Source organism: Rhinichthys klamathensis, unplaced genomic scaffold (assembly GCF_029890125.1).
Source record: "Rhinichthys klamathensis goyatoka isolate OS25496 unplaced genomic scaffold, OSU_Roscu_1.1 h1tg000231l_1, whole genome shotgun sequence".
In the NCBI taxonomy this organism is placed as follows: Eukaryota; Metazoa; Chordata; class Actinopteri; order Cypriniformes; family Leuciscidae; genus Rhinichthys; species Rhinichthys klamathensis.
Genome location: NW_026606755.1, coordinates 735,049 through 753,390, shown reverse-complemented (window position 1 = coordinate 753,390; position 18,342 = coordinate 735,049). Strand labels below are relative to the sequence as shown.

The 18,342-nt window shown below is 40.4% G+C and overlaps 1 protein-coding gene across 2 annotated transcripts in view; it reads left to right on the top strand.

Annotated features, from left to right (window-relative positions):
- hcfc1b (host cell factor C1b) overlaps positions 1-18,017 on the top strand; it is a 30,172-nt gene extending 12,155 nt beyond the window's left edge. Inside the window, exons 8-28 of one of the 2 annotated variants that reach the window (XM_056265252.1) lie at positions 395-574; positions 1,630-1,953; positions 2,060-2,211; positions 2,623-2,811; positions 3,104-3,328; positions 5,544-5,645; positions 5,752-5,965; positions 6,171-6,313; positions 6,407-6,545; positions 6,647-6,843; positions 7,351-9,037; positions 9,867-10,009; positions 10,383-10,631; positions 11,447-11,693; positions 11,778-12,062; positions 12,240-12,358; positions 12,440-12,577; positions 13,592-13,777; positions 13,912-14,209; positions 16,968-17,031; positions 17,138-18,017. In XM_056265252.1, the coding sequence (XP_056121227.1) occupies positions 395-574; positions 1,630-1,953; positions 2,060-2,211; positions 2,623-2,811; positions 3,104-3,328; positions 5,544-5,645; positions 5,752-5,965; positions 6,171-6,313; positions 6,407-6,545; positions 6,647-6,843; positions 7,351-9,037; positions 9,867-10,009; positions 10,383-10,631; positions 11,447-11,693; positions 11,778-12,062; positions 12,240-12,358; positions 12,440-12,577; positions 13,592-13,777; positions 13,912-14,209; positions 16,968-17,031; positions 17,138-17,177 (5,321 nt within the window). In that variant the 3' untranslated portion in view covers positions 17,178-18,017. Of the gene's footprint in view, positions 1-394; positions 575-1,629; positions 1,954-2,059; positions 2,212-2,622; positions 2,812-3,103; positions 3,329-5,543; positions 5,646-5,751; positions 5,966-6,170; positions 6,314-6,406; positions 6,546-6,646; positions 6,844-7,350; positions 9,038-9,866; positions 10,010-10,382; positions 10,632-11,443; positions 11,694-11,777; positions 12,063-12,239; positions 12,359-12,439; positions 12,578-13,591; positions 13,778-13,911; positions 14,210-16,967; positions 17,032-17,137 lie in introns of both variants that reach the window. The other variant, XM_056265251.1, reaches the window with a different exon arrangement.
- The last annotated feature ends 325 nt before the right edge of the window (positions 18,018-18,342 follow it).

Below are 18,342 nucleotides of genomic sequence, written 5' to 3'. Positions count from 1 at the left end.
TGTTATATCATTGCTTTGAATAAAAAAATGAATGCGGTGCCTTTTATATTCTGCTCATTGCACCAAAAGCTTTCCTCCCCTAACTGAAATTATGCCTTTTAAATTTGAATATTTGTAATATTTAAATAAAAAAACTTTAGTTCTTCAGCCATTTTGACAGGCCTATTAATTAGACTACAGAAGGCATGTAGTAGATTGTGTACAACAGGTTTTTCAGCAAAGTTTTGGTCATGTTGATTATTTAGAGGGCGTAGCAATTTCCGTATCAAATATGATACAGTGGGCTTTATTGGGTTAAAAGAGAACTGTCTCTGATTACTTATATGCTTCCTCTGCTCATAGTTCACAGCTTATGTGTTTTACCATTGCTGATCTGGACCTTTATTTCCTTCAGACTCAATGTCTTGGGAAACAATCTTGATGGACTCTCTCGAGGATAATATCCCACGGGCCAGAGCTGGACACTGCTCTGTTGCTATTAACAATAGGCTGTACGTCTGGAGTGGAAGGGACGGCTATCGCAAAGCCTGGAACAACCAAGTTTGCTGCAAAGATCTGTGGTATTTGGAGACAGGTGAGTTGAGTTGATAAAAATCCATTCTCAGATGCATCTCGATTCTGTCTTCAACGACTGATTCGATTCTGAAAACTTGAGAATCAATTCTGAGCTTAGTTTTTAACAATCTATTTCAGTGTTTTCTCTTCCAAATATTCGGAGAAAGCATTATTTATATACAGTTTGGAATGCAGTATAAATTTGATGCACATAACTAACTTGCTGATAGATGTCTGCTTTCTAAAGCTCACATGCACTTTGTCTGTTTGTTTTGAAGGAGCACGACTGTATAAGTGGTTAAATTAACTTGCATGTGCCAATGCTTTGATGCGTCAATAATGTAACACAGTTTACACATTATAACAGCCTTCTGTCTGTACTATCATGATGACTTTGCTCACTTGCGTTCTCGTGCACTGACTCGTTCCTTAAACTGAACGGCCAATCAAAGTTCTCGCTCTCACAGACGGCCCGACAGCGATTTAACTTGCCGAAACGGCCACAAAAAAATACTGACTGTGTCCGACTAGAGCCAACGGTTTTTGGTGTGTCCCAGGCTTTAAGGACAAGACAACACATCTGATATGTTCAAACAAGTGAAGTCTTTATGAGCGAGTAATTTAATCATTATTCAAACCGATACATTTTTTTTTTTTAAATACTGTTTTATTTTAATTTTTTCGTCTGTTCAGAATAGTGGAAGAATCATGATCCCTTTTAAACAAATAATTTTTTTCATTCTCAGTTTATCCAGAATCATGCAACTCTAATGTATTGTATAAAACAATATATAAATAAAGGTGACTTTGTCTACTTAGTTATATTTAGTTAGGTAATAATTCTTAACATAAATTTGTCCTGATTTATTAATTTTTTAAAACGTAATTAATTTAATAAAAATGCACACCTTTTATAAGAACTCCCTAATTAATAAGAAAAAAGTGTAGATCAAGAATCATTTTAAAATCGTTTCTAGAATCGGAATCAGATCATGAGTTGTCTACAGATTCCCACCCCTAGTATTACCATCTCAAACAACATTTAAAATGCATAATCTCATATTTTGCTATCAGATCGTCCTCAACCCCCATCACGTGTTCAGCTGGTCCGTGCCAACACTAACTCTCTGGAGGTGAGCTGGGGGGCAGTGCCTACCGCTGACACTTACCTGCTGCAGCTACAGAAATACGACATCCCTGCTGCAACAGCTGCCACATCGCCAACAGTCAACCCCATCCAGTCGTTACCCATCAACTCGCCTAGGAGTCCGGTGGCCGCCACTGCTGCTCCTGCAGCTCAGAGCATGCCCCTCTCTGGGGTCACACTGGTGCCACAAGTCCCTTCCCCCACAACCGCCATGCCAACCAGCCCGCTTGCAGCCTCACCTCGTGGACCAGGTACAAATTACTTAATGGTTGCTGTACAGGGTTTTACTTTCTGTAAATAATAATACTAATAACTATTTGTGATATTACCAACCCTAACTTATTCTTTTCATTCCAGCTATTCTTAAAGTGGCAGCGCCTCATTCGACCCCCGGGACGTCAGTCGTTACTGTGCGTCAGGCCACTCCTGGAGGAAAATCCCCAGTCACGGTTACATCACTTCCTGCAGGCGTCCGCATGGTTGTCCCCGCACAGAGCACCCAGGGGACGGTATGTAGACGAATATCAATATAAATCTTAAATTAGGGCTGCACGATTAATCAAAATAAAACTTAAATTGCAGTAGCTAATTTAATAATTATAAATTTTACAGTTGTAGTGTCAAATAAAATGTATTATTAAATACTTTATTTTACAGTGCAGTATTACAATAATATTTTTTTTCTTCTTTTGTTTAGTATTTTTCTATATTAACTAACAAAAAATAGTTATTGATATAATTTATTATACATTTATTTATAGCCAAATTGTGCAGCCCTATAAACAAGCACAGCAAATCTGGAGGGGGGAAAAAACAATTCTGTTCCTCCCCAAATCGTGCAAGCCCTGTCTTCATTTTTAGTGTCCAGTGTTAAATTTGCATTCAAACCTTAAATGCACTGTAACTGTTTCTGTCTCTAGCCAATTGGCAGCAGCCCTCAGATGAGTGGCATGGCTGCTTTGGCTGCAGCTGCAGCCGCCACACAGAAGATCCCGCCCTCTTCCACTGTGCTAAATGTTCCAGCTGGAGCCACCATCATGAAAACCGTCAATGTTACTCCTGGATCCACAACTCTGCCAGCTACTGTCAAAGTAGCTTCACCTGTAATGGTAAGTGTCATCTCGAGTAACCAGATATTTGAATAAACATTATAAACCAGAAGTCTTCAAACCTGCCCCTGGAGACCCACTGTCCTGCAAAGTTTATATCTTATCTGATGTTGTGCTATAGGTAAGCAAAAAGTACTTTGGATAAAAACATTTTAGATCTAAAATGCTAAGACATAAATAGAATCAACTTCCCTTTCTGGCATCCTTCCGGACATGAATCATCCTGATTATACACTTCCTGTCTTGTAGCTATTCGTGATTTAATGTGTCTTTGTTCCTACTTCCATTCCAGGTTACTAATCCCGCGACCCGAATGCTAAAAACAGCTGCAGCCCAGGTCGGCACTTCCTCTATCTCTACTCCCAACACCCCGAATCGACCAATCATCACTGTGCACAAATCAGGCACAGTAACCGTAGCCCAGCAGACCCAGGTTGTTACCACCATGGTCGGAGGAGTCACCAAAACTATAACCCTAGTTAAGAGCCCCATCACAATGGGTAGCAGCGGTGCTCTGGTAAGAACAACAACATATCTGATTTTCTATGCTTAAAAGTAGGGCTGCTTGTCGGCACCGATAGCCTTGTGGGCAAGTGCGCCGACATGTAGCGCCATTGTGCTTCGGACGACCCGAGTTCGAGTCCTGGCTCGTGGACCTTTCACGATCCCGTCCCCCCTCTCTCTCTCTCCCACCTCACTTCCTGTCTAGCTACTGTCCTATCTTAGTAAAAGGCAAAAATAAATCAAATCATAAAAAAAAAAAAAATAATTAGGGCTACTTGTTGGAACCGATTGCACTACGTATCGCAGCGCTGTCCAAGAGGCTATTGCGCTTCGAGCAACCCGAGATCAAATATTGACTCATGGTCCTTTCCCCATACAACCCCACTTTACTTTACTTCTTCCAACTGTAATATCTGGATAAAGGCAAAAAAAAAATGAACAAAAGAAAAAGTATGGCAGCTCGATTCATCGAAATAAAACTGGAAATTACAATATGGATTAGTGTTTCACAGTGTGTATCACAAAGGCTGTGATTTTATTTGAAATATATGTGCTGCATGTCTCAGAGTGAAGCATGAAACTGTAAATGTTCACTGTAAATGTTTCTCCACACAAACACATCTCTGCATCTCCTCTTAGTTTGGGTCGCTTATAACGTGCAACCATATTCCCAAACTTGTAATGAGAAGCGCTTCTAAACTGGCTATTTTTAACAAAAGAAGTCAGTGGTTTTCCTCTAAAAAAGCTTTATCGTGCAACATCTGAAAAATAAAGACATTAGGAACGATTAAGAAGAAAGATCGTTGTATCCAGTTGCAGTGCATTCTATCAGTTGCAGTTCTGGTGCCGCTTTCCCATCATACCGTACAACACGACTTACATTCACATCACATGTTTTGCAGAGCAGAGGTAGGGTTACGCTCCTGTGAATATTGCGGTTCTTTGCCATCACGTAGGTTTATTATTTGTATGCGTTTTAAAGCCTTGCCGGTTAAACTTTTTTTATTTGCACTTACACCCAAAACTGTCAAATACACACAAGGTTTACATAAACAGTAATTTATATATTAAATGCAGGGCTTGACATTAACTTGGCTTGCTGTTTACGTTCACTTAAAACTGACTGTGTTTACGTGAATGCTTGACAAGAAGACCAGCTCTCGTCAGGGCAAAAGCCACCGCCACCGATAACGGGGGCAACGAGCACTCGGCATGGTTTCAAAAACACACTTACCGTATTTAACACAAACGAACTAAATTAATACTCTGCTAGTCAACTATAGATGTTTCATTTGTATTAGATATATATATCTGTACCGCGAGATGTTCCAAAAAGTGGTGGTTGGTGACGTCATTCGCCGCAGTCGCTTTTTCAATGATGTAGAATTCGCATTGACAGGAATATCCGATCTGTCCACTTACATGGCAGACGCAAATGCACATATCCGATTCATATCAGATTATTTCCACATATAAATGAGGTCTGAAGCCGATCTGAAAATATCAGAATCCATATGCTTTTTTCCTGCTTACAAGTTCGTGGGTCATATCCAATCTGTGCCACATGGGAGGAAAAAATGTATTGGAATCACTTGTAATGTAAATAAGGAAGTGACAGCAGCCAAATAAACCTGTCATTAATGTTAATCAAACAACAAAATACAGGAAATAACTCAATGCTCTTGACAATAACTTCAGTAGCTGTGAGAATCAGTGTATATTTAATTCACACAGTGAAGTCAATGTAGTGTTTATTTTTACATTTGTTTAATTTCTTACTTCAATGCTACTGTTACAGTAAAAACACCTTCTGTTGCTGAAAATATATTTTTTATTTTTGTATTAAAACAGAAAATGTTGCCGTATAGTTTTCAGCCATAAGCATTAGTATTTGAACTTTAAAATAAAATAATTTTCCATAAACACTCATTTTTATTACATTGAAATACAATAGTAAAATTTCTTATTTCATTTGTTTTGTAATAATCATAATTATTATAATTACAAAACTATACTTGTCATAGTCAAATTGGTATGTATTCACAAAAGTTTTAGCTAAATTGTGAAGCTCTGTTTTGTTTATTTCTAATCACATTTTTTTTTTTATCAGAAAAATCACAGTTATAATATTTTTCGCTGAAAACGTGCATCCCTAGTGTTTTTGACTCTATGAATCCGGACTTTTTGAATTTCTTTTATACTCTGTAATAACCCTTTACTGTTCTCAGATCTCCAGCCTTGGGAAGATGATGTCTGTTGTCCAAACCAAACCAGTACAAACATCTGCGGTCACCGGACAGGCTGGAGGCAGTCCTGTCACTCTAATTCAAGTCAGTAGTGCTGCTCATTTGAAGCACATACATTTCTTAAAATAAATTGTGTTAATTGTGATTTGTCTATATTGTCATTTATGCTTGTTCCCCCACTTTTTCTTAGACTAAGACTCCTCTGCCTGCTGGTACCATCCTGAAACTGGTCACATCTGCTGATGGCAAGCCCACCACAATCATTACAACTTCCCAGGCAGGAGGGGCTGGCACCAAACCTACTATCCTGGGCATCAGCAGTGTCTCTCCAAATACCGCCAACAAACCAGGCACCACCATTATTAAAACAATTCCTATGTCTGCTATACAACAAGGAGCAACAGGTCTGTTTTACAACTGACTGTTCATCCCATATGTAATCAAACATTTAAAGAGATTTTAGTTCAATTGAATCTCAGAGGTTATTTATGCATTTTTAGTTAAGCCTCACAACCTTGTGTTGTTTATAACTAACTAACAGATATGTTTTGTTACGCATCGTTGCAAGCTCACATGATTTCCTGTTGTGATACCCTGTCTCGTTGCTAGGTGTGACTAGCAGTACTGGCATGAAGTCACCCATCACGTATATCACCACTAAGGTTGTTACTCCTGGCACGGGTACTCCGGGGAAATTCATAACAGCTGTGCCTAAGCTAACAGCAGGTGCAGGACAACAGGGGGTCACACAGGTGAGTTTGTTACACACCCTCTGTTTTATGCACATTTAAGCTCATATAGATTTAATATTTTGAGTGGTCCCTGAATGTTTTATTTGCTCTCAGGTGGTCCTGAAGGGGGCACCAGGACAGCCCGGCACTATCCTGCGCACTTTGCCTATGGGCGGAGTGCGTCTGGTTTCACCAGGCACTGTGTCTGCCGGCAAACCAACAGTTACCACACTGGTCGTCAAAGGCACCACGGGTATGAATATTCAGGCTGTAAACTTTCTCTGAGGTGTAGTTTTATACAAATTAGAAAGAAATTGTTGTTCTTCATATCATTAATGGCCTCTTTGAATTTAGGAGTCACAACTCTGGGTACAGTAACTGGTACTGTATCAACTAGTGCGGCAGGGGTCAATGTGGCAAGTGCTAATGCCAGCCTGGCTACTCCTGTCACCACACTTGCCTCCATCGCCACATTGTCCAACCAGGTGATCAATCCCACGGCCATCACTGTATCTGCTGCCCAGACCAGCCACGCCACCGCTACAATACAAGTGAGACATTGTAACGTTTTTTATATTCTTACAAAAGATTTCTATTTCTAAATAATTGGTGCTCTTCTGACCTTTCAATTAATCGAAAAAAATTTTATCATGGTCTCCACAAAAATATTGTTTTCAATATGAAATTTAAAATAAATTAATTGTTTAATTGTTTAAAAAAGATACTGCTATTTAAAATTTTAATGTTTACTGTATTTATGATCAAATAAATGCAGCCTTGGTGAGCATAAGCTTAAATTTAATACATTGTACCAATCCCAAATTTGAACAGTAGTGAAAAAAATAACTAATTATAATTTCCTACCTATTTTTATCAGTTGTGTATATTGTTTTTTGTATTTATATAAATGAATATAAATAACAGAATATAAAGTACTATTATTATTATTAAGAAATTATTTATTATAGTAAAATAATAATAATTATTTATTCATTCATTCATCCAATTAATGGGGTCTGGAGATTCTCTCATTTCATAATGTTTATTTTTCCTTTCAGTCGGCACCCCAGCCTACTCAAGTAACCCTGATCACAACTCCAAGTGGTGCTGAAGCCCAGCCTGCACAGGATCTTCCTGTCTCCATCCTGGCCTCTCCCACCTCAGATCAGCCCTCCACCACTGGTGCTGATGCTGGTGACGGCGCTGGCGACGGTGCTACCACCGTGACACTGGTCTGCTCCAACCCACCATGTGAGACCCATGAGACTGGTACAACCAACACGGCTACAACGGCTTCTGCCAAAATGGGCACCGGACAGATTTGTTCCAACCCTCCGTGTGAGATGCATGAAACGGGCACCACCAACACAGCAACCACCGCCTCTGCGAATATGGGCAGGGCACAGCAGGTCTGCACCAATCCACCCTCAGAGACACATGATACGGGCACCACCAACACAGCCACTACTGCCAGCTGCAACATGGGCTCTCAAAAGATGGGCACCGTGAACAGCAAGACGGATCCTGCTTCGTCAGCTTCATCCTCAGCTTCTGGTTCAGAACAAGAAACGCCCGCCACAGAGGGCGGTGCTGGCGCCATGCGACAGGAGACTCTCCGCACGGGTACCACCAACACCTCTACTACCGCCCGCTCCAACATGGGCTCTGACCAGACGGGAACGGTGCAGAGCTCCAACAAGAGCCAAGCTTCCATCTCCTCTACTATGGTTCCTGTTTGCTCCAGCCCTTCAAGTGAAACGCAAGAGACGGACACCACAAACACTTCAGCTGAGTCTGGTGACGTCCAGCAGGTCTGCTCAAAACCACCCTGTGAGACACATGAAACAGGGACGACTGATACTGCTGCACAGTCAAGCTCCAGTATGGAAAGTGGGCAAACCAATGTTGTGGAGAGGGTGTGCTCCGATCCACCCTGTGAAACACACGAAACGGGCACCACCAACACGCCGACCCAGGCCTCATCTACTATGGGTGCAGGACAGAGTGGCACCGTGCAAAAAGTGTCCTCCAATCCTCCCTGTGAAACACACGAAACGGGCACTACCAACACACCGACTCAGGCCTCATCTACTATGGGTGCAGGACAGAGTGGCACCGTGCAAAAAGTGTCCTCCAATCCTCCCTGTGAAACACACGAAACGGGCACTACCAACACACCGACTCAGGCCTCATCTACTATGGGTGCAGGACAGAGTGGCACCGTGCAAAAAGTGTGTTCCAATCCTCCCTGTGAAACACACGAAACGGGCACTACCAACACACCGACCCAGGCCTCGTCTAATATGGGTGCAGGACAGAGTGGCACCGTGCAAAAAGTGTGTTCCAATCCTCCCTGTGAAACACACGAAACGGGCACTACCAACACACCGACCCAGGCCTCATCTAATATGGGTGCAGGACAGAGTGGGACCGTGCAAAAAGTGTGTTCCAATCCTCCCTGTGAAACACACGAAACGGGCACCACCAACACACCGACCCAGGCCTCGTCTAATATGGGTGCAGGACAGAGTGGGACCGTGCAAAAAGTGTGTTCCAATCCTCCCTGTGAAACACACGAAACGGGCACTACCAACACACCGACCCAGGCCTCGTCTTCTATTGGTGCAGGACAAACTGGCGCTGTCCAAATGGTGTGTTCCAATCCTCCCTGTGAAACACACGAAACGGGCACTACCAACACAGCCACCACTTCTACAAGCAGCTTAGAAACTGGAGAAGGAACAGGTATTTATCCATATAACACTCAAAGATTATTGTTTTAATGTAAATATGAACATATTTAATTTTGTTGTTAAATATAATTAATTATTATTATTTGTTTTTAAAACGGAATCATATGCATCGACTAGCTTCTCCAAGATGATAGGGATGTTAATCGTCACTTGTGTCAAGATTCGATTCAATATCAGGATGCATCACGATGCGTTGCAATATTACTGCACGTGGCTACATTTTCGTCAATGAATACAAGTAGTCACATATATAAACTCCCTTTTTATTTGATCTGCTCCAAGACAGTTCACTTCCTGAATGTAGTAAAAGAAAGCTTAAGTCTGAACACACCAGAAGACAGGAGCATTTAGAACTAATAAACACTAGTAAATACTAAAAGCGCTTGAAACTGTCAAGTGACCCATTCAACACCCCTACAGTACAAACTGATTAATCAGACCTTAAATAAAATAAGCCCTGATATTAACAGCTTTTATGTATACAAGTCTTTCTTCTACAAAGCATATGCAACCAAGGGCATTTTTTATTTTTAGCCAGGCATTTAAACCTTAATATCAGGGGTATTTCTCCCCCAATTTGCATGCTGTCAAGAGTACTAAATAGATTATCCATCTTTTCTACTGTAAATGTTCTGATGCCTATTTTACTTATAATATTTGAATGCTGCTCCAGTGTGAACACTTCTAAAAGAAAACGTATAGATTTATAATATTGGTGGTCATCGTATTATAAAGCAGTTATCAGCATTAATTATTATCGTTTATCAATGTCAAGAGTTTCAGTGCACCCTTAATAGAGCTCATCTGCGTTTGTCCTTTAGCCCAGCAGGGTGGTGATGGACCGAGTGACAGCGGCACCAGCTCAGAACCCACGTCATCTACAGAACCAGCCAATCCCACAACACAAAGCAGAGCCATCACCACAGTAACACAGGCCACGCCCACTCCAGGACCATCAGTACCGGTATGAACACGCTTCTAATCTCATCGGCTGGCTTTATGCAATTTCCTGGGCCTGACGCACATTTATATTCCACTTTGCTCTCAAGGTTATCTCAGATACTATTAAAGATGGAGCATAAAAGCTGCTTAGTCGTTTTACATATACAGACAGTCCCTCCCTGTCTAATTGGGCACATTTCAGCTTGAAAAAGCTGCAGTGCAGGGCAGGTTTTTGATGATAGCCTTACTTATTAGTATTGCAAAATAGTATTTTACAAATACACGAATTAATATGTGAATTTTCTGTTCAAATACATGCAGATATGTGCTCTAAATTAAGCGATTTACTTGTCTGCCTTGTTCTCTATTTCTGATTGTTTTCTCACTCAATGTAGGAGATTTCGTCTATGGCCGGATCTGCGGTAGTGGCTGAGGTCCCGGGAGAGGCGGAGGCCATGGAGCAGACCAGCGCAGAGGCCGTAGCAGCGGGAGAAGAGCCCATGCAGACCGAGTGTCAGGGAGAGCTGAGTGAAGAGGGAGCCATCAGGGTCGTTGCCATAGAAAGTGCAGCGGGTGATGAGGGCACCATGCTACAGGTTCATGTTGCAATGGAAGCACAGCCAGGTCAAGGAGATCAGGCTGAGGTACAGGAGAAACTTTTGTAATCACATGGTTTAGAGATAAATGCATACGATGTGAACTGACTTTGTTAATCTACGCTTTTATGATGCTTTTTTTCCATTCGCTTACAATGTTAGTCATTGTTTCTTTCACTAAAACAAGTGTAATTCAGTTAAAGACTTTTCCCCCACCTTTTTTGACCCTTAAATTCAATGGACTATTTTTAAAGAGCTTTTGCATTGTAAACCCTGTATATTTTAATTTGTTTTAAAACCATGTTTTTCATGATATAGCTATATATACATTATATATTGGTAAATACACTACTGTTCAAAAGTTTGGAGCTGGTAATTTTTTTTTTTTAATGTTTTTGAAAGAAATCTTTTTTTGTCTTATGCTCAACAAGGCTGCATTTATTTGATCAAAAATACAGTAAACAGTAATGTTGTGAAATATTACAATTTAAAATGTTTTCTATTTGAACAGGAATAAATTACATTTATTACAAATGTAATCAAAGCTGAATTTTCAGCATCAGTACTCCAGTCTTCAGCATCACATGATCCTTCAGAAATCATTCTAATACGCTGATTTGCGGCATGTTTTTGCTGTTCTTGTGCAAAATAATATTTTTGTGGAAACAGTGATGGATATTTCAGGATTCTTTGATGACTGAAAATCAAAGCAGCATTTATTTGAAATTGAAATCTTTTGTGACATTATAAATGTCTTTACTGTCACTTTTGTTCAGTTCAATACTTCTTCACTGAATAAAATCTTACTAACCCTAAACAAATTTGCAAATATTAAACAATTCCCTGTTTTCTCTGTAAAGCAGATGGAGGCCGGTGTGGATGCTGCAGAAGCGATGAGTCTAGCTGCTCAAGACTCCGAAGCACTCGCTCTTCCCCAGGAGCTGATGTCTGCAGAAGGACAGCAAACTACCCTCATGGTGACTGGACTGACCCCAGAGGAGCTGGCTGTGACGGCAGCGGCTGAGGCTGCGGCACAGGCTGCGGCAACAGAAGAAGCGCAGGCCCTCGCCATCCAGGCTGTCCTACAGGCGGCTCAGCAGGCTGTGCTCAGTAAGTGTGCGACACGCTGCCATATGCTTAACGTTATGATGGATACAGTACACTTTGAATTCTCAGCCTGACTTTCTGTTTCAGGTGCGGGAGACGCAGGTCATGATGGGCACCAGTCCACCACCATCCCTATAGTTTTGACCCAGCAGGAACTCGCTGCTCTAGTTCAGCAACAGCAGCAGCTCCAGGAGGCGCAGGCGGCTGCAGCCCAGCAGTTGAGTGCTGAAGCAGCTGCAGCTGCGCTGCCTACCGAAGGCTTGGCACCAGCAGACAGCCTCAACGACCCTGCGTCTGAGAGTAATGGCCATGAGATGGCAACCGCTGTTACTAGAGCTGTGGCCAGTCTCCTTCCACGCACTTCTGCAGAGAGTAAGAGATGCTTTTTTAGTTTTAAATGATTTGTTTTTAATTGCACAAACAAAAAAAATAAGTTTATTTGAATAAGTTTTCCTAATAATTTGGTTTGGGCAGATGCATTTACGATGCTTTATGATCCAAATGTGTTGGTTTTTGGTGCATGCTAAAAATGTCCCTCTTTCTTGACAGCTCTAGCCCCATCAAGTACTTTTGCACCATCTCAGACGATTTTGGTCGCCAGCCCTGCCAAGATGCAAGCAGCCAATGCTTTAGCTGAGGTGGCCAATGGGATTGAATCAGCTGCTGGGGTGAGTTCACCAGTGGTACTTGATGATTACTGCACCGATATCTATTTCAGACTATTGTTCAACCAGTTGTTTTTATTGTAGAAACAAGAAGCGCCTCCAGCAGTCGTGAGGCCTCCAGTGAAGAAAGAGAATCAGTGGTTTGATGTTGGTTTCGTTAAGGTCACAAACATGGTTGTCACTCACTATTATGTGCCAGCTGACGATTCAGCAGTTACTGATGTAAGTAATTATCAAGTTGATGTTAATGTTGTGTCTTAAAACTATTTCCTTTATTGGAAAAGGAAGTGTTATTTAGCACAAATTGATATACACTATACCTGATTGATATTTATATCGTTAAGGCCGTTAATGTTTACTGTTTAGCCAAACTGATTTAGAAACTGGACTTTTATTTTGAAAGGTTTTTACGGTCTTTTACGGTCTTTATTTAACAGTTCCAATAATATGTCCAATAATAGAAATACAAATTCTATAATATTTGTTACATATAACAACAACATTAGTCAAATATGGATTAATATAAAGTCTATAAAGTAACATCTAATTAAGTCATTACACTTGTCATTAGGGGTGATGCCAATAACCAATAATTCTTTATATTTGAAAGCCGATAACCGATATATTGGCCGATAAATCTAAACCAAAATTTTTATATAATTTTTAGAGCCTGATTACAAAAACAAGTCTCACCATTAAAAGCCATGTCCCAAGCACACAAGTGTAAATATGACAGACTTGCACTGCAAATTTTCCTTAATTGTGATTACTGAGTGCACTGTTGATTACAACTTTAATTATGAAAAATAATATAGATTTAATATAATATAGTAAATTTATACTATAATAATATAGTAAATTATAGTATAATTTATGTAATCAATAATATAGATTGATTACATAAATTTGACAAAGTTGCTGTCTTAAGTATAACTTCAAAATGTAAATAGTTTATTTCTTATTTTGTAAAAATAATATAAACATGTAAATATAAAAGTCTTTTCTCCAAACCGCTTGTCCTCTGTAAGGTGACAGGAATGGTGGAGCTTATCCCAGTGGCTTGAACCAAATAAATATAAATGCAAAACAAATAATGCATGTGTTATTGACTAAATTTTTTTTATTAAATAGTGTGATGTTTAATGTGTGTATATCGGTCAGCTTGCTCTCTAAGATTCCGACATTGGCCTTTAAAAAATCCATACGAGACTACCACTAATCCTCTTGACGTTGCAGGATGATTCTGGCACAATCCCAGACTACAGCCGAATGAAGAAGATCGAACTGTCTCCAGGCACTGCGTACAAGTTTCGCGTGGCCGGTGTCAATGCGTGCGGCCGCGGAACATTCTCTGAGGTCTCTGCGTTTAAAACCTGCTTACCTGGCTTCCCTGGAGCACCGTGTGCCATCAAAATCAGCAAGGTTGGTGACTTCAAAGGGCTTGTGCTTGATCTACATATGGGTTTCTGTTAGATTGTTTGCTTCTATTTATTCCAACACACCTTACTATGTGGCATTTGTCTTGGTGACTGAAATAATTTTTCCTCTCTCTTCAGAGCCCCGATGGTGCCCACCTGACCTGGGAGCCTCCATCAGTAACATCAGGGAAGATCATTGAGTATTCAGTGTATCTGGCCATCCAGAGCTCGCAGACGGTCGAGGCGAAAGCATCTACTCCGGCTCAGCTTGCCTTTATGCGGGTGTACTGTGGTCCCAACCCGTCCTGCCTAGTGCAGACATCTAGTCTCTCCAACGCCCACATCGATTACACCACCAAACCCGCCATCATCTTCCGCATCGCCGCCCGCAATGAGAAGGGCTACGGCCCCGCCACGCAAGTCAGGTGGCTACAAGGTGAGGAAATGTTTTGTTGACACTTTTCACAGACTGTGATGACTTCCACAGTCAACATGGTAAATCTAGGAAAGTTTTTTTTCTATTTTATTTTTCTGAAAATGTTATGTACATTTATAACACTATACTTTGTGTTATATTACCTTTAATCAAAAATAGTGAAAAAATGCTGTGTTTCTAATACAAAGGCTAAGGGAGTGACAGCAAATTTGACATCTTTTTCTCTTTTCTAACAAATGTAATCACCCTCTTGTTTTCCCTCTTTTGAAAGTCAGAAACTATTGTTGTTTTGCAAATGGGAACACAACAAATTTGTTGTTTAAGTTCACCACTATAGAAGTTTAACTAACTATGACAACAACTTCTGAGAACCCCGGAAATGTGAAAAGGGTCTATTAGGGCGTTTTCACACCTGGCTCGTTTGGAGTGTTTTGTGGCTTATGTGAACACGGCAATTGCGCTCAGATCCACACCAAAATAACAGAGGTAGCCTGAATAAGGTGGCCTCGGCCCTATTGCAGCCAGATTCTGGAGCCGGTTCGCTTTAGGTGAGAAAGCAGTCCCACTCAACGGACCAACAATCCAGGCTGTTACACAATATATGATGGGTAACCATTATGTGCATTGCATGAAAAGCAGATGTGTTTGTTTTGCTAATGAATTGTGAGAGCAAAGACGAAGTGAAATGCCTTGTTGAAATTTGGTCGGATAAACATATTTCAGAACAACTGGCCAAAACAAAAATACAGATAAAGCCTTGATTCTTGGTAAAAATGAGAAAGTAATATGACAGCTACAAAGAAAGTCATAATCAGCCCGTGGAGCTGTTGTCTGACCATCCTGACCGCTATGAGCCGAATCCTGAAACATAACCAATTGCACTAGGGCTGTAGTCAACCAAAGAAATCCTTAGTCGACTGATCGTTGCGCAGGACAGGACTTTGGTCGACTAAGGATTTCTTTGGTTGACTACAGCCCTAGTGCAATTGGTTATGTTTCAGGATTCGGCTCATAGCGGTCAGGATGGTCAGACAACAGCTATTTTTTAAAAAAAGAAAGAAAAAAAGACGCGATGTTTTGCATTTTGATTGAACATTTATTAAACAATTGTCATAGAGCATTTATAAAACAACAACGAAAAAACATAAATAATACATACAACTATAATAATAATAATACAATTCTTTGAAAATTAAGTGATTTTTTTAACTGCAAAGTGAGGAGCTCTGTCCTATAGGTCTATAGTGATAGTCACAATCGCGCACCTGACCACACCACACGCTACAAAAAATATAACTGCTAAAACTGCCAAATAATGAAAAATCCTAACAAAAGCTCTCATTTATACAGGCTGTATATTCTTCTTTACTTTCAAAGCTATGGGTTAACTTTTGTCCAGCCGATCTAGGCGTTTTAAAACAAACACAAAAAACCCAAATAGCCTAAAAAACTATCCTAATAATAATAGGCTGTATAGTAGGAAGGCATATAGGTTTATTTTCGTTTTGTTACATTATTTAGGCTATTTTCAAACGCGTCAAGTGTACAAATAAAAACAAAAACATAAGAAAACACAATCTATTGAGTCAGCATAATAAAGCCGTTAAAGTCCCACTCCGATCATATTTTGAGCTATTTTTAAACATTCCCAGTGGTCTTTAAATTATGATTATGCCATTTTTAGCCAAAATCACAAAACCTGTGCCGTTTTCTGGGACTTCGCTTCAGCAGAGCGGCAGTAGCTCATTAGCAATTCGCCTCTGCGTTGTGGGCGGAGCCGTTGGCACGGAGACGCCCCTCCCCCTGCCCGTTGCTGAGAGCTCTGTCTCTCCCGCTAGCTTACACCCCCAATACCGGTGGGGCAACAGTATTATATACACGTTAATTATTATTATCCGAAGTTAATCAAAGTGATCACCGATCATTATTTCACTCCAAGACGTCGCGTGTGGAGACGCCCAGTGGAGTTACTACGTCACAACTCAAGTCTATTTTAGCCGGCATTTTAGCGTCTGCTACTGATTCACAGCCATTCGAATGTAGAAATACTCAGAAATACAACTTTGAGCTTATTTTTCTCAAGATATGTCCTCTAACATCAGAAAAATGCCACAAGAACATGTTAACACCTAGAAAAACATTATTTTCATCGGAGTGGGTCTTTAAAGGGCCTGTTCACATATCGCGTCTAATGGTCGCGTCGTTTTTTTCCATGCGCGTTCGCGCCGCAGCAGCAGTGCAGCCACGGGTGCGGTTCCCGAGTGTTCTACGTGGTGCGCTAAACTGTGGCGCTGTTACAAAATAGCCTAAATTACAGCATTTAAAGTTGGGGATAAAACATTGGCTAATTATATTTAGAAAACAGTAATATATAAATGCTTATAATGGAATAAATATCAAGGAGTAAATCAATGAAAATTTCTTTCTATTGGTAAAAAAAATGCAACTGGTCGACCAATGAGAATGTCAGTCGACCAAGACGGCATCGACCATTAGTCGACTAAAGTTGACAGCCCTAAATTGCACACTGACCAACAGGAAGTTTACTTGCTCTTAACTTCTATTAACTCATTTTGGTTCATTTAAAGATGTTGCCCATTGAAAGCTAACCAAACCAAGAAGAAATCGCACATTGTAACAATTTTAATCCTTGTTTTGGAACAAACCTGATCTACAGGTGTGAAAACGCCCTTAAACGTGTCTTTAATCTGTGGAATGGATAAAAAAAAAACAGTTTTTATTTAAATATTGTTTGCAGAAACCAGTAAAGATGGCTCTGCGGCCAAACCTGCAGCAAAGAGGCCGGTCTCGTCACCTGATATGTGAGTTTGTTGCCATTTAATACCTTTCAAAATGAACAACGCAAGCCTGTCATATCCCAAACCTGATGCGTTTTATTGAAACGAATCATTTCTTTGCCCTTTGCAGGAAAGGCACTGGTCCAAAGAAGGCCAGATCTGACCAGTGAGAGCTCACTGTGACCCCTGACTCCGCCCTCATTATGAGCAGAACCATGACTGAAATCCACTTCCTGCTGAATGACCTTCCTGCTTCCACTTCTCACACCATTCCATCCTCTGCAACGAAATGGAAGGAAACTGCAGCCAAAAAAAGGAAAACAGTTTGTTTCCATTTGAGAAATCTGCTCCCATCACTGGACATTTTGGTGCCATGGACGCCTTATTTCCAACTGTATTTTTAAAAAAAACACATAAATGTTCCTCCTCAAAAGCACATACATTTGCTTTCCTGACAATTTTGTGTAAAGAGATTCCAATGGCAGCGTTCAGTCTCATTATAACTGTATTATCAGATATTCAATCTTTGTTTTCCTCCCTTGATATTCTTTTTTTTTTAAGCTTATTTCAATACAAGCAATAGATAAACAGAAAAATAACTTTGCTCTTGTCAGTTTGTCGATGATTTCATTATTTGGCCGAGTCTGTGTTTCAAACGTGCTGAAAGGAGACTGATATACGGAAGAGGGAGTGCGGATGACAAAACGGCGCCGGGGAAACATCAAAATAAAATGAAAACTAACAGCACTTGGTGATGCTTGTGAGGGAAAAGACTCAGTTCATTCAGAGAATCTGTAATTATTCATTCACTTCGAGTTCAGTAGCCTGTTTTTCATCACTGTGTGTTCATACATTTGCTGTGAGGGACAATTGAGGACTGCAACGCTGAAGACTAAAAGGACTTCAATCTATGTAGATGAAAAGCATACTACTTTTGCATTGCGTCAACCAGATCTTGTATAAAGAGAGAGGAAAAAAATCCCCAAAAATAGTAAATGATTGATACAGGAGTTCTTTGTGTGTGGTTTATTTTTGTATTTTAAAAAAAAAAAAGGGTTTTCCTCATTGTGTGCTTCAGGGCAGTTTTAAACCTCACACCTGTTCATCGCTCATTCCTGCTGTCTCCATGCTTATGGATTTGACACGGGCTTGTCTAAGGGCCACAGTGTTTCACATCCCATGTTCATGTCATGAATCTTTATTTTGGGAATTGTAGTGTAAAATATATGTATTTGTTCTGGACAATGACCCACTTTTGACATGTTTGATGCTTCCTCCACCCTTTTTTCCTCAGCATTTTTTGGCGTTTATAGGATCCTGCTGCAGAAAAAAAAA